Genomic DNA, 16670 nt, shown 5'->3' with positions numbered 1-16670 from the left:
CTACTTATAATCCAACATATACTCTTTTGTAAATACTTTGACAAGTTTATTTAGTATTCATTAATTATAATATTATTTATATAATTAAGGAATTATTTTATTGTTATAATTGTTATAGAAGCAATAATCTACCAACACTTGAGAGAAAGAGAGAATAAAAAAATATATATACATATAATTTTCAAATTAATTTTATTTAACAAAACTATGATTATATATATATATATATTATACATACAAAAATATATTTTGCACTATTTATATATTTATATGTATTTATCTATAAAAATATTTCAAAATTAGATACTTTAAATATATACTTTCATGTAAATTGACTAAGATTTGTCCTTATTGTATTCGTAATTCTAATAATCATATAATCTACTCAATATAATAGAACAAATATTATTTTTTAAAATCTAATTATAAAGTATTTTATCTTTTAATCATAACTATAATATATCTAATAATATATCTAATGTAATATTCGTAAATAATAATATAAATCATATTTTAACAAAAAATTGGTTTGTTTTGTTTTTTATTCTTGATTTCCTCTTTCTGGACAAGCTAGCCTAAAAATTATTAAGTATTAATATATAAATATATTATATAAAAATTATTCGTTTTATTTATTCATTTATATTTCAAAAATATTATATTTTATTAAATTAAAATTAATTACTATAATTAATTTAAATTTACTTATGTATTGTTACATAGTCTTCTGCAAAAACATTAGATGTATCTAAGGGAGTCAAAAAAGTGAATTGACTTTGTGGATGAGTTTTAGTATGATCCAAAAGAATATCCATTATGACTCGCCGATTTACTTTATCCTGGTAATAATTAATGTTATATTAAATATTGATTAAAAAATTATGTTTATAAGTATGTACGTACCATAAAAACATCAAATTCATCAAGGAAATAGAAAGGTAAACCAGTACAATCCCAAAGAGCTAAAATAAAAGCGACAGTCGAATATGATCTTTCACCGCCTGATAATGATCTTGCATCATTCATTGGTCTTTTATTATCATTTGGCGAATGTACTTCAAGTTCAAGTACTTTCCGTGCGTGATCAATTTTTATAATCCCCTAATAAAAATAATTAAATTAAAAAAAGTCTTTTTTCTTAAATAAAAATTATTCATACATATTTTTACATACTTTTTTATTTCGTAAAGCGAGAACATCTGAAAATGAATTTTTAATATTTTCTCCATATTTTTGTTTCATGTTAGAAAATAAATCTCTTCGAGTTTCTAATCGTTTTAAATGCAACTGTACATATATATATATATATATATAATAATTCAATTAAATAAAATTATATATTAATTATTATATTATATATTATTATATATAAATTATTATTAATTTTTATAACTTACTTGATAATTTTTCTCAATTTTGGAAGCCAAATGTAAATCTTTGCCACATTTTGCTTCCTTTTCTTTTAATTCTCTACGTAATTCTTCGATAGTACCGAATTGTCGTTCTATTTCAAATATTTTATTTTTTAAATCTTTAGATAATCTTTCAAGTTCATTAATTGATCTGAAAAAATATTAAATTTTATTTAATATTAAAAAATTAATTTAATATTTGTAAAAATCTTTTAACTCGCGATATTTTTTTATTGACCTTGATGTATTTATTCTATTACATCGATTTGTAGCATCAGATACAGCTTTGTTCGTACATCTTTGTTGTTGTTCAAATTCAGCTGTTGCATTCTGTAAAGCTTGATGTAATGTCTGCAGTTTTTTTGCAGTGTAACATGTTTTTGCATGCAACGCTTCTTTTTCATTTTCCAATTCTTTTATATTTTCCTATATGAGGAACAATATATATTTAATAAATAATAAATAAATTATATATAATAAATAAATTATGATTTTTACATACTTTCAAAGGTATAATTTTCAAATCTAGATTTTGTCTTAATTCTCTATGACGTTTAATTTCTTCTTCTAGAGATTCAACTGTTTCTTGATATTTGAGAACACTTTTATTCAAATTTGTTTCTTCATATTTTTCTTCATGTAATTTTTTTTCTAATTCATTTAATTCATTTTTCTAATATAAAATATACATAAAATTTTAATATAAAAAAAATTATTTAATATTAAAATATTGATTATTAATATATGTATATATTTAAATATAACTTACAAACACTGTTACAGATATAGCTTCGTTAGCTTCAATTTTATCTTTTAGATCATTAATTAATGATTTATATTGATTTTGAATAGCATGAAGTTTTGTCACATTTGCATTAACAGAGTTTAATTCAGAACTTGTACGTTTTTCTTTTTCACAAGCTATTCTATATGCTTTTATGACAGTATTTTTTTTATTATCTATTGTACGAATTTCTTCTTCCAGTGCACTACTCATAAAAAATAAAAAATTTTATAAAATTCAAAATAAAAAGAAAAGAAAATATAATAAAAAATGAATCTTACTTAATAGTATCTGTAACAGATACTTGAAGAAATTTAGCTTTTAAACCACACGATCCACCATAACTTCTATAATGTGGATCTGGATAAAACATATCAGCTTGTTGAGTAAAAGCTCTTTTGCAATTCCATGGAACTTTGGAAATATCTGACATGATTTCAGCTGCTTCTTTACTAGTTGGAATTAATAAAACACATTCAATTTCACGTTGATCTATTAAACAATTAGCTACAACTGGATCTGATATATTCATTGCATCCAAAAGATTAGAATAATGTGGTGATCTAGTACAATGTGCACGAACATCATGAATCTAAAAATATTAACTTTATGTTTTTAATGTATTATATTATTATATATAATGTATTATATAATTTAAATTTTAGAAATTAATTTTCTTACAGCATTATAGAATTTACTGCATATAATCTGTGGAGTTCTTTCATTTAAATAAATTTCTTTCATAATTGCATTTAATACTTTGGCATCATGACTATTGTCTACACAAAATGTACTAAAAGTATTTGCTCCTAAATAATTTTCAACAGCTGGAGCCCATATTGGATCTTTCATTTTTATATATGCTCCTAAATATAAATAAAAACATATAATAAATTGAACAATTATTTATATCAAATTAAATAAATTTTATCTTACCAAGTGGACCTCGTGGTTTTTCTTTAAAATTTCCATTACTATATTCCTCTTCAATTCTTCTTAAAAGACGTGGTATATTTCGACCAAATATAGTTAATATATTATCAGAATATTTTTTCCTTGTATTTAAATCTAACTTAATTCTCTCTTAAATAGAATCGCATATTATTTATATTATTATTCTTTATAATTAAATATATTATAAGAAATAATGTATATAAAATTTATCATATGAAAGATAAAAAAAACATGAATAATAGAATATTATATAATATAATATTATTAAAAAAATTGTTTGCATAATACAATATCTTTGAATCATTTTATTAAAATATTTTTTTTTTTTGATAACTTTAATCCCTTGTTAGACTAAATAAATAATATTTTATATATAAATAAATAATATTTTATATATAAATATCGATATTTACCTATGCGTTTTTCACAACTATTGATTTCAATTTTTGATGTTTGAATTTCTTTCAAAAGACGCATTTTATCAGTTTCTAAATGCATTTGATAAGTTTGCTTAGTCCTTAATAATGCTTCAGTTTCATCTAATTTTTGTTCTAAATCAATTAATTGCTGTTTTATTTGATTTCTTTCATTTTGTTCTGTATTATCACCACTAAACATAAAATAATATATATAATAGTGTTATATTACATAAATATAAAAGAATCATATTACAGACCTTTCCAATCGTTGAATTTCTTTTCGAAGTATAATAATATCATCTTCTAATCTTTTAATTTTACTTTGAGTAGAACGCCATTCTCGTATTTTTATCGAATGTGTATTTTTGTTTATATTATATTCTTGTTTGGCTTTATTATATGTTTCAAAATTATTATTAACTTCTTCTTCTGCAGATTCAATTTCTTCTTTCAATTTTCTATGAATAAAAAAATAAATATAATATGTAAAAAGTTATTAATGCAAATTTTATGATAAATATATAAATTATTTTATGATAAATTATGATATTTTTAAGTGAAAAGATCAGATATCTGGTCTCAATAATAATTTATTTGATGGATGTGAATATATATTTTAAAAATATTACTTAAAAAAATATTTTTTTTTCAGAAAAGAAAAAAACTTTTTATGAATTTACAAATAAATTATTAAAGAAAAATAATGAATGAAATAAAAATTTTTCCTCTATTTAAGAAAATATAAAAATAATGATATAAGCAATTCATACTGAATTTTTTTATTCATTTCTTCATCTTTTGATTCGGCAGATGATTCTGTGTCTTGAAGTTGTTTTAAATTATCTTCACATTTTTTCAAAACTTCTTCAACCTTTCGCAATTTGATTTCTTCAGATATAGCCTATATAAAACATATTATTTATTAAAAGTTAATGTTAGTTTATAGCATTTTTATATACTAAAAACATAACTTACAATTGCCCAAAATAATTCCATTTCAAGAGTAATTACTTCATCACGGAATTTATCAATTTCTTCTGCTCTTTTTATGTTTATTTTAAGTTGTTCTACCTCTTTTCTAGCCTCTGATAAAATCTAAATAAATTTTATTATTTAATGTATGAAATAAAAAACATAATATCAAAAATGTAATAAAAACATACTTCGTTATATTGTTTCAATTTTTCATATTCTTGTTCACATATCAATTCAGCTTCTTTGTAATTATTGCCAATAATATCTAATAATGTTGCCTTCATAAATAATTCATACTTTTCTTCTGGTTTGGATGATACTAAAAATGTTCTTGATATATCTTGATTCAATATAGAAATAGGATTATCTATTTGAATATTCATTGCTCGTAATATATTAATTAATTCAGTTCGTTTTGTTGAAACCACTTCTCCTATAAAAAAAATTCGAACAAAATTTATTTAAATATAAATTAAAATAAAATTTATCAGTAAAATGTAAAATGATTTTATAAACCTTTCCAATTCTTTAATTTATAAAATGATGTAGTTCCAATACTTCGAAAAACTGTTATTGAATCACCATAAACATCAGGTTTATATGCCATAGATCCTTTATTAAATAAAGTTACTTCAATAGTTGCTGTATTTTTTCCTTTTTTTATAAAGCCTAAATACAAAAGTATTATATTGTAAATATTATATATTTACATTATTACTTATATATATATTATAATTGTTATATATATATATATATATATATATTATAATACATTATATAATATAATATATTCATACTTTTCACAGATGCTCCACGACTAGTAATGTTTGCTCTAGCACCAAGACCAACTGTTAAAGCTGTTAATATTGCACTTTTACCACTTCCATTACGACCAATAATAAAATTTACATTTGGATTTAATGTCACTTCTAAAGCATCATGACACATGAAATTTCGTATTAAAATTTTCTTTATTTTTCCTGTTTTACACTATAAAAAAATATATATATAATATAAAGATATAGAACTAAAAGAATTAAAAAAAATTAAATTTATTAATACAATTAAAATTAAATAAAAACACAATATTATATTATTTTTTAATTTTATCATATATTAATAATATATACATTGTCATATGTATACTATTATTATACTACTATAATATTATATTGTAAAACATAATTTTATATTTGTATTTAAAAAATATTATGAATAATATTTAAAAAAATAAATATCATTTTCAATTTTCTTTAAAAAAATTATATTAATTCTAATTACTTATCACTTACTTCTTCTGTAAAATAAAAAGTATTTTTTTTTTCTTTTATACGTTTAGACCGAAATTCATCTAATTCTGTAGATTTTCTTTTTCGTTCATTGTTTATATTATTTTCCATGATTTCAAAAATATTTATGATCTAAATACATATAGATTATATATTTATTCAAATAGCCGCGCAATATTAAGTGTCATAAACACCAGCATTCTTACAAACATTAACTTTATTATGAACAATCTTGAATCATTATAGAAATATTATATTTTTCATTTAATTAAAATATTATATCAAAAATTCTTCTATTCATAACTTAACTGCTTCAACAACGTTTTTCAAGGAATATAATTATGACGTACATGCATTTCCCGCCAGAGAACACTATGCACCCATTCAAGTTTTATTGTCATTATATATAAAATAAATAGATATTCTCTTAACTTTATAGTATTGATACTTTGCATCCATTTTTTACTTCACCAATAGTGACAACTAAAAATCCTTATATAATCATAAGATAAAATTTTAAAAAATTCAAATTAATAAAAATATATGAAATTATATAAATATAATATAGTTGTTAATCTAATTAATAATATATTAAAATATTTATTAATAATATAATAAAAATATATTAAATAAACAATAATAATATAATAAAAATATATTAAATAAACATATTCTTAAAAATTTTTTCAAAATGTTTATAAACAAATAATACATAAAATAAAGAATAAAAATATTTGCATTAAAAATTTTATATTTCAAAATAACATATTTTATTATATCGGAATTCAAATTAGTTAAATTTTTATTCAATTCATTTGAAGAATAAAAATACTATTGAGAATAAAAATATGCGCAAAATTTTAATTACTTTTCATTAAATAATTCTACATGATTTAATTAATTATGTATTAATTATTTATTAAATATATTAAATATATATTATATTATTAATTATATTAAATATAATAATTATATATAATAATTATTATATATATAATTATTACTATAATTATTTATTCGATAAGAATATGAATATAATAATTAAATATATTAATCAAATAAATTGAAGATTATTATAAATATTTAAGCAAAAAATATATGCAATTATTATCATGATATTAACCTTTTTTTTGCAGTTGTTTGTTTGAAAATATTAATTTGAAATACAATTAAATAATAATTTTATAGCCATAAAATAATTATGTTAAGACATGATTTAATTTGAATTGAATTTAAATTATTTATAATACATACAATGTAAATTCTTCATCATCAATGTGAAACACAATTTGAATTTAGCGCTTTTAAATTATAAACCTAAAAGACAATGTCTAGTTCCTTGAAATTGAAATAAAAGACGAAACAAGAATTAACATCAGCCATTTTGTTCAGCAAAATTTTTGATAAAAATTTGATACTTATAATGTGGTTTGCATACGTAATGTCATTATTTTTTATTATTTTAAAGCATCTTTCATAAAAATGTAAATGTTTATCGCAAATGATAGCTAGTTTTGAAATGGCTAACAATCATTTTCAAATATTCTATAATGAAGATCATAGATTATGAATTATATTATTTAATAGTCCATAAAAAATTATCTAGCATAAATTGACACTCATAGAGTATTAATTACTCAATAAAATATACGAAATAACTTTCAGTTGTTAAAATTATTTTATTAAACTGTAACTCATTTGATGTTAATTTATTTTTAACATAAAAATTTTTTTTGAAGAAATTTCTGTTCTAATTTTTCTTTCTAAATCTAAGCTTTTCTTTCAGTTTCATGGTCTAATATTAAATTGTTCTCTTAAATTATGTTCTCTTTCATTAGAAAAAATATATCTATTTATTATAGTAACAATTAAATTCAAAATTTTGAATAAATTTCGCGAATTTTATTTTTTTTTATTATTCATATCAATTATTTACAAAATATTATGTAACATATTATTTCAAAATTCGTATTTCATAATATAAATTATAAAATATAAATAAAAAATTTAAAATATAAAATTTTGTTTTCAATTCATCATCGATATTACTTATCTTAAAACTGATGTGTAAGAACGTAACAATCGAAATACAACCTATCTTTTAGATATATATATATATATATATATGAATTTCATTTATTATATGAACAAAATAACATAGTGTCTGATTATCTAAGCTCCTATTATTTGAACAATAAACCGAATATTCATCTATATATCTTTATAATATAATAAAATTAAAAATATACATTATATCTATAATACAAAATAAATAAAAAATTAATTTATTAAACATTAAATAATTAAACATTATATTTGCAAAATTATACTTTATATTTATAATATTTGATACATTATTATATTTTAAAAAATTCTTTTATAACATAAATTTCTATTTATTGAGCGAAAAATTAAGCTGATAGAAAAATTAGATAGACTTCTATTATATAAAGTTTATAGTTAAATTATGTAAACATGTTCTCCTAAATTCATATAAAATTTTATATATATTGTATATTTATAAATATGGTGCGTATATAAGAATTTATGTTTCCAATTTATTGTATAAGTCAAATTAAAACATAGATAACAGGGAAAATATGTCACTCATTTATGGGCAAAAGACAATGTTGGATATCTCTTATAAATAAATATATGTGAATTATTTGTGTATTTTTTCTCTACATATTATTTTTATTAAATTAAAATATAAAATAATTATAAATAATTATTAAATTGTTAAAAAACAAATACAAATTATAAATTGAATATTTTTAATATTTCAATTAAAATTTAATTTCTTCAAAATTATATTTTTTAAAATATATTATAATGAATACAATTTGAAATTATAAAAATAAAAAATTAACAGATAATAAAATAAAATATATATTTATTTTTTTAGATTTAACAATGATTAAATTATATTTCGTAAATATTTACTATAATTTGTTTTGAAAATTTCGATCATTACTTTGCATATTAAATGATATATGATATTGTATATTATTAAATGCAATAACAATTGATGAAAAAATCATGATATTTAATTTCATAACTATAAAAATCAAATTTTTTTAAAATATATTTTACATATATTTCAATAACATAGCAATCATGTTATTTCATCAATTCATATTTAATTAAATTAAAGTAAAACATTTTTATTTTTATAAAAAAAAATTACAAAAAAAATAAATAAATTCCTAAACAAAATTTATTTTCTAAAAAATATTTTGTTATTTACAATGTACATTTTATTGAAAATAATATTATAAAATATAAAAAAATCATAGTTTTTAATGATTTAATTGAAAATATTTTGCTTATAGTTCATAACACAAATATATTCAAAAAAATTTATAGAAAATAATTCCCTTTTTCTCAATTTATCTATTTATTTAAAATTTATACTATAAAAAAAGATTCTAAAAAATTCAAAACAAAAAGAAATATACAATTAAAATAATTATATATATTATAAAAAAATATAGCATTTAATTTTTATTTTTATTAAATACATAATTTTTATAAAATACATTTAAATTTTCTCCATTATCTAAATTATCTAAATTATTAGTTAATTATCTAAATATATTGCCTTCTACATATCTTGTATCTTTCGCCACCACCTGTTGCACAATGATTTAAAGTTTGAATTCGTCGGTTAGAATCAGTTGATCTGAATGCATGATTGTATGCACTGAAGAAAAAGAGAATTCGGTGTTATATATTACGTGAATTTGAGCTTGTATATTGCAACCTATGTTAAATATATATCATATGATATGTTAAATATATATATATCATAATTTGCGAATATATTGTATTTTAATTTTTTAAATTAATTTCCAAATTTTTAATAAAAAGAAAGTAAATATTATTTATTGTGAAATGAGTGATTCTGGAGGTAATATTAAATATAAATGGACTCCTGAAAGTACTTCATTATTAGTATCAATATGGTCAGATAGACAAGTACAAAAGCAACTCGAATATGCTTCGAAACCACAACTTATTTGGGAAAGTGTTGCACGATATATGAAAAAAAAAGGCTACAATGTTTCAGGTAAACAATGTCGATCTCGAATGAAACAAGTTTTAGTTTGTTATCGCGAAGCTAAAAGAGCTGGTACTCGAGCTGGAGTAGAACAATATTATGAATCAATAGATAGAGTTCTTAAAAACAAACGTATCGAAGAAAATAATTTTATTGGCATAGATACTGTAGGTAAAGTATAAAAAAAATTTATAAATTTATATTATCTTTTATTTATTTGATTTATTGGTATTTTAATTATAGAAATAAATAATTTAAAGTTTAAATTAATTATTTTTGATAGTATATTTCTTATTATTAACAAAAATAATTATAATTGCATTTTTTTATTAGATGCAACAATAAATGTTAAATCTCCTCCAAAAGAAGTAAAGACAAATAAAAATTTGCAAATGAGACATAAACTTCAAGAACCTGTGCCATCACTTCATCGGACAGAAGCATTATCACCTACTTGGACATTAGGACGTAAGAAATATGTTTCCTTATTAAATATTATTTTGAATAAAAAAATTTTTAAAAATTTAAAAATATGTATTATTTTATTAGGTGAAAATGAATATCCTGATTCTCCTGAATCAAATGAAACCATAATCGATGCTCGACCATATAGAATTTTTTCTCCTACAAGAGATGTAGCTATCAATACTAATGAACAATTAATTCAGATAGCTGGCAAATCAACACAGTGCAATTCTTTCTCAACAGAAGAACGATTAAATCCAAATTATAAACAAAATCATTTAATATCAAATTTTAATTATGGAGAAATACCCTTTCAGAATACAGTACAAAATGTGCAAAATCAAATAATCCAAGAGAATATGCAACAAAATCAAAATATGCAACAAAATTATATGTGCAATCAAAATATGTTAGTAAATAATTTAAATCTTCAACAAAATCTACAAAATTTGAATCAAGGTTTAAGAACACAATCTAAAAATGTACCAATACATGGTAATTTAATACAAACTCCTGATTTAGAACATATAATTCAACAAAATCAATTGCAATCAATAATACCTGCAAATAATCATGCAATGCCTCAAGAACGGAAAATTTTAGAACAAACTTTTACAAATATATATAAACAGCCATGTAACAATTTTTCAACTCAAATACCTGTTTTAATAGATGCAAAACAATACAAAACTGATTCTTTATCTCCAGATCATTCATCTCAAAATTTAGATGTATCTCAAAATTTAAATGATGCTTTTTGTCTACCAAAAAATGATGATAAAACACAAAATTTAAATGAAAATTACAACAAAACAATTCAAGCAGCAAATCTTTTAAGAATGCAAAATTCAGAAATTTCTGTAATTACAAATAATGCAACATATAATGATGATAGTTTATTAGAATTTTTAATAGATTCACCAACTCCATCAGAAAATGATATTAAATCAAAAGATACTGCTGTTAATACAGATAATATTCCACATGCGCCATTAAGAAAAAAGAAAGTTGAAAAATTAGAACAACTTATGTTAAATGCCATTAATTCTCAAAATGAAGTCGTTAATAAAGTAAGGCACTATTTTTTTTTATTAATTTATTTTTTTTATTAATTTATTAATTTATTTTATTATTTTAAAATTTCAAAAAATTTTTTTATTAATTCTATATTATTTCAGATTCTTGCTGCACAAAATGATATGGTAACAAGATTTTTAGATATAGACAGAGATCGTCAAAATAGACTTGAAAATCGTTTGGATGATTTATTAAAAGTTGTTCATGCTTCTATGCTTACAAAACAAACTTCAGAAACCGATATTGAAGTACCTCCACTACCATCTGAATCAACAATAACATCTTTAGCACCTCCTCCAAAACCAGGTGTTCCACCTCCAAAATTAGATTTAGTTCCTCCAAAACCGTGTCGTGTACCTTGTACGGTACCAAATTCTAACATTGAATTAATTACACAAAATACTATAGTAACAAAACCAGGTATAGTATCGCCTATATCTAGTCCAATAAAAAAGCCAGGTACTATATGGTCAAAATTAGGACCAGTATCGCAATCTCCTTTTGTGAAAGCTCAGCAACGATTAGGTTTGCAATCTGTTGCATCTACAGAAATTCGAACTCAATCATCTGCAGAAAGACGCATAGCTAAAGAAATGGAAAGAGCTATAGATACAGAAACTTTAATATTTGAGACTAAAAAATTTTTAGAAATGGAAAAAAAATTAGAAGCAAAAATAGAAAATGCTCGTCTTGAAACAACACTAAGTCAGAATTTACATGCACGAAGGAGATTATTTACACAAAGAGAACCTACTGCAGCAATGATTTTAACTGCTGCATTTTTGGAAAATGAATGCCGTACTGCAGAACAACTTATGAATTATTATGATACCATAGGTATGAATAAAAAGAATTTAAAAAATACTAATGATGATTTATTAGCAGGTCAAGGTGAAAGTTATGAACATTTGCGACAATTGAATATAAAAACTACTTACATATCTGATAAACCTTGTGATACATCTACACCAGCAAAGTTAGGAATTGCTTCTAATAATAATGAAAAAACATCTCTAACAGTACCTAAACAGACAATTCAACAATTAGCTCAACTTTTAATGAATGCAGGAAGGTGGAAAAATGTTGAAATACAAAATGAACAGCAAAACCTTGGACATACAATTCAATCAAACATACAAAAACATCATGTAAGTGCACAAACTATACATCCAAGTTCTAATGAAGTATTCACAACAGAAAAACCTAAAGAATTTCATAAAAAAAATGATCAAACTCACATTCGAGATAGAATATTAAACAAATATGAAGATCCAACAAATGCATATAGAACATATGGTTCATCATATAATACAATAAATCAAAAATCTAATTATCCTATAGATTTTATGAAATCAGAAACAAACACTAGAAATTTAAAACAAGATGATATATACAAATCTATTGGATTGAATATATGTGGTAATTCTATGCCAGATCATAAACAAAGTGTACGTTTCATGGATGAAGCATTAGTTGAATTACAACGTATGTATATTGAAACAATGTCTAAAGAACAAGAAATGAATGATAGCTTACCTTATGTATCGAGCAAAGTCAATACACTTCCTCTTGAAAATCGACAAATGATTGAAAAATATATTCATGATATAATACCAAGAAAACAATTAAAAGATAATAAAGACAAAGATACTACTACTGATTCTGATAACGATGATGAATTTTTAGATACTACTACTACTATGCCTGTAATTCCACGTCGAAATTCTCTTACATCAACTGGTACTACATCTATTGAAACTACACATTCTATAAAATATATGAAACCAGATAATTGTGTAGTAAGTTAAATGAAAAAAATAAAATATTTTATTTTACTTTTATTTTATATAGAAATTAAATAAAAAATAATGTTTATAAATTTTTTTTTAATATTTTTATATAAGTAGAAAAAGTAAATTTTTATTTTTAATAATATAAAAAAAATGTTGCAATATTTGACTCATACTATTGAAAAATTATTTTTGATTATAATATTATATATTTTTGATATTGAGATACATATGTTTGTGCAATATATTTTATTTTCTAGTTACATTTCAATAAAATATTTTCTAATAGTGTATAGGTATAAAAAAAATACATATTTAAAGATAATTAATGTAATTATATTAGTAAATAATTTTTTTTGTAAGAAGAATAAATTGATCTTCTCTATTAACAATATGTGCATTATTATAATTAATTATATCTTAAATTTCATTTTAGTTCAAAAATGTTTAATATAATTTTTAATGAAAATATCAATTTTTTCTGTATTTTTTACTTTTCATTTAATAATCAATAATAAAAATTATATTTTCGATGAAAATTTTTTTTGATCATTGTTAAATAAATTAAAATGTTAATTTTAATTTTAATAATTCCATTATTTTATCACGTTAAATATGTATTATATATAATTTGATATATATTTTTATATATAATTTGAATTACATAAAATTAAATTTTTTTAATTCTTATATCTAAAATTCGTTGACATGATTTATGAATAATAATATATTATTAAGAACCTTAGATTTTTTTGTCACAAAAAGTTTTAACAATACTGAAAATAAATGGACGATTCAATGTGAATTTCTTGGCAATTATACAGTCTTATTATTGTGAGAGAATTATAAAATTATAAATTTTATATATATATATAGTAAGAAATAAAACAATATAAATAATGTATTGGAAATAATATCATTTTCAATAATAATATTGGAAAATAATATTAATAAGATATATTAGAATAAATAAATATAATTTTTATTATAACATTTATTATTTTAAAATAATAAATGAAAGATATATATTTTAAACTTCCATCCGTATGTTATAATGTTATAATATTTTTAATATCAATTTTAATTAAGATACATTTTATATTTACATGATGTTGTAATATGATGCAATATTGATATATAATTATTAAATGATAATAATAAGCTGAAACTGAAAAAAATTAATACTAAATTGCTAAAAAATAAAATTTATATGATAAAATTTATATAAATTATAAAAATAATTTATATTGCATAAAAATTTATATTGCATAATTTTTATATGATATATATTGTTTATATACTCATTCAACATTAAAAATTAACATTAGATAAATTTGATGTGTTCCTTTATTATCGATTTTTAATGATCTTGAAATATGTTTATAAGAAATATTTTAATTTAGCCTAATCAACACAAATTTAATAAAAAATGATCTAAGATAAGATGAGATTTTTTTTTCTTCTTTTTATGAATTAATTTTAATTAAAAATATGACAATTACATAAACAACAAAATTTATTTCTTTATATTTAGGTATTAAAAATCATTTTTTATTATTTGGATTTATCATATAGAATATTAATATATTTGTGGGATATTTTTGGAAGATTGATTTTATAAGTCAAAATAAACACGAAATGTATTAACATATAAAAATACTATCGTATTTATTAAATTATAAGCAATTTTTTCTCCACTATCTTTGTACTTCATTCTCGTCTTAATTTATCCAATCAAAATTTAAATTATTTATAATTTAATAAATAAGTTTCATAAAATCAATATTTTTGTATATATATATGTCAATTTTTATTTTTTTTTTTTGACATGTAGAATCAATTCTCGAAAAATATAAAATTTCATACATATAAATATGTAAAAGTATAATATAACATAATTGTAATATGTCATGCACATATAGTTATAATTCACTGATACAATATCAAAAATTTTTATAAATAATTCAAAAAAATAAAATCAATAGTTAATTATATATATAAAGAAAAAACCTTGTTGAAAGCCATAATAATATATTTTATTCCCATTATGATTAAAAAGAGAGCATATTGACAGGTTAATTAAACAATATTTTTGTATTGAGAATAGGTTTTTTATTGACAAAGAAGTTGATAATATCGAAAAAAAAAATGGATAATCAAAAAATACTATTATAAATCAATAAATCAATTTATTTATAGTAAAACTGCATCTTATTATAAGTTTGTTTATTACATTTTAGTGATTTCTCTTACTTTTTGAAATTTCTTCCAATTTCAAAAAAACTTTCGGCGATTTTTTTTTAATTAATAAAATACGAAATGGAAAAGTATAAAAATAGATCATATGATTAATTTCATTATATAGAATATATTAGAAATTATAAATGTCTTTTGAATAATTGTTAATTTCATTTTTATAAATATTTTAAAAAAATATTTATTATTTTTTATAATATTATCATTATTGGTATAAAAGAGATTGGAATGGCAATTATTCCTTAACAAATTTTATAAAAATATAAATAAACGGAATTGGAAATGAATAAAAAATGCTTTATTTTCATATAATTATATGGAAAATATATTTTATATATATGCTATTAAAAATATAAAAAAGTTATCTTTTCGTTTTAATTAAAAAATTTTTATTTTAAAACATATTTGAATAGTTCATAATTTATAATACAAATGCAGGAAATTTTATGATTCAAAGAAAATGAAAAATAATTAAATTGAAGCTTGATTAAAAAAAAATAGAATTAATAATTATCAATCAATAATAAATATATATTTTAGTAATCATTAATTATTAATTAAAATTATTACTCATTGTTTTCAATTGAAATTTAATTGAAATCTTATTTGATATATATAAATGTATATACATACAGTATACATATATAGTATGGATATAATATTATATGTAATATTGTATATAATATTTATTATACGTATATTGTTGACTGAAACTGATTAATACTAAATCTGAGAGTATATTAAAATCAAAAAATTTTAATAATTAATTTATTAGATTATTAAATACATATTTATTATATTATTTTAGTTATAATTATATTTAATATATAAACAATGTTAAGTACATATTAAGTACATTTATTGAATGAAAATTTAATTGTTAATTATCATATTGAAAAAATATTAATTATAATATTAAATATCATTCAATATTTTCTTCATTTTATTTTTTCAAAGTTATCTTTTTTTGTTTCTTATAGTAGAATATATTTAAATTATTTATTTAATTTTTTTAATTTTAATACGTAAAATGAAATAATTTAAATATTTTGTGATAGTATAAACTAATTTATATATAATTTTTGTTGCAGGAAAAATGATTTAAATAAAAATTATACGGAATCAAGAAAGAAAAAGATTTATGTTGTCTCGATTTATATTATTTTGTGATATGTTTATTATCTGAATA

At 19.6% G+C, this 16670-nt stretch overlaps 2 protein-coding genes across 4 annotated transcripts; one reads left to right on the top strand and one right to left on the bottom strand.

The window, feature by feature from the left end:
• Positions 1–175: 175 nt before the first annotated feature.
• On the bottom strand, positions 176–6231 carry LOC108002385 (structural maintenance of chromosomes protein 6). Of its 3 annotated transcripts, none has more exons than XM_062081535.1 (19): positions 5837–6231; positions 5342–5534; positions 5061–5213; positions 4733–4977; positions 4545–4664; positions 4340–4470; positions 3827–4027; positions 3564–3760; positions 3133–3279; positions 2878–3062; positions 2478–2788; positions 2182–2401; positions 1915–2085; positions 1651–1838; positions 1398–1563; positions 1174–1287; positions 904–1101; positions 706–839; positions 176–575 (listed from the first exon to the last, which is right to left on the bottom strand). In XM_062081535.1, exons 1-19 carry the CDS (start codon positions 5942–5944, stop codon positions 542–544), a joined length of 3216 nt encoding a protein of 1071 aa, XP_061937519.1. In that variant the 5' UTR covers positions 5945–6231; the 3' UTR covers positions 176–541. The 3 variants fall into 3 exon arrangements, with proteins under 3 accessions (XP_061937519.1, XP_061937520.1, XP_061937521.1); XM_062081536.1 differs by having other exon boundaries at positions 441–575; positions 686–839; XM_062081537.1 differs by lacking the exons at positions 176–575; positions 706–839 and having other exon boundaries at positions 958–1101; positions 1174–1199.
• A 3213-nt stretch (positions 6232–9444) lies between these two features.
• Positions 9445–13258, top strand: LOC108002404 (uncharacterized). Its single transcript, XM_017064073.3, has 4 exons — positions 9445–10064; positions 10227–10361; positions 10443–11428; positions 11537–13258. Exons 1-4 carry the CDS (start codon positions 9728–9730, stop codon positions 13241–13243), a joined length of 3165 nt encoding a protein of 1054 aa, XP_016919562.1. The 5' UTR covers positions 9445–9727; the 3' UTR covers positions 13244–13258.
• Positions 13259–16670: the final 3412 nt, after the last annotated feature.

The sequence above is a fragment of the Apis cerana genome, linkage group LG11, assembly GCF_029169275.1.
Source record: "Apis cerana isolate GH-2021 linkage group LG11, AcerK_1.0, whole genome shotgun sequence".
Lineage (NCBI taxonomy): Eukaryota > Metazoa > Arthropoda > Insecta > Hymenoptera > Apidae > Apis > Apis cerana.
The sequence above is the reverse complement of the archived record's forward strand: the minus strand, read 5'-3'. Positions and strand labels throughout refer to the sequence as shown.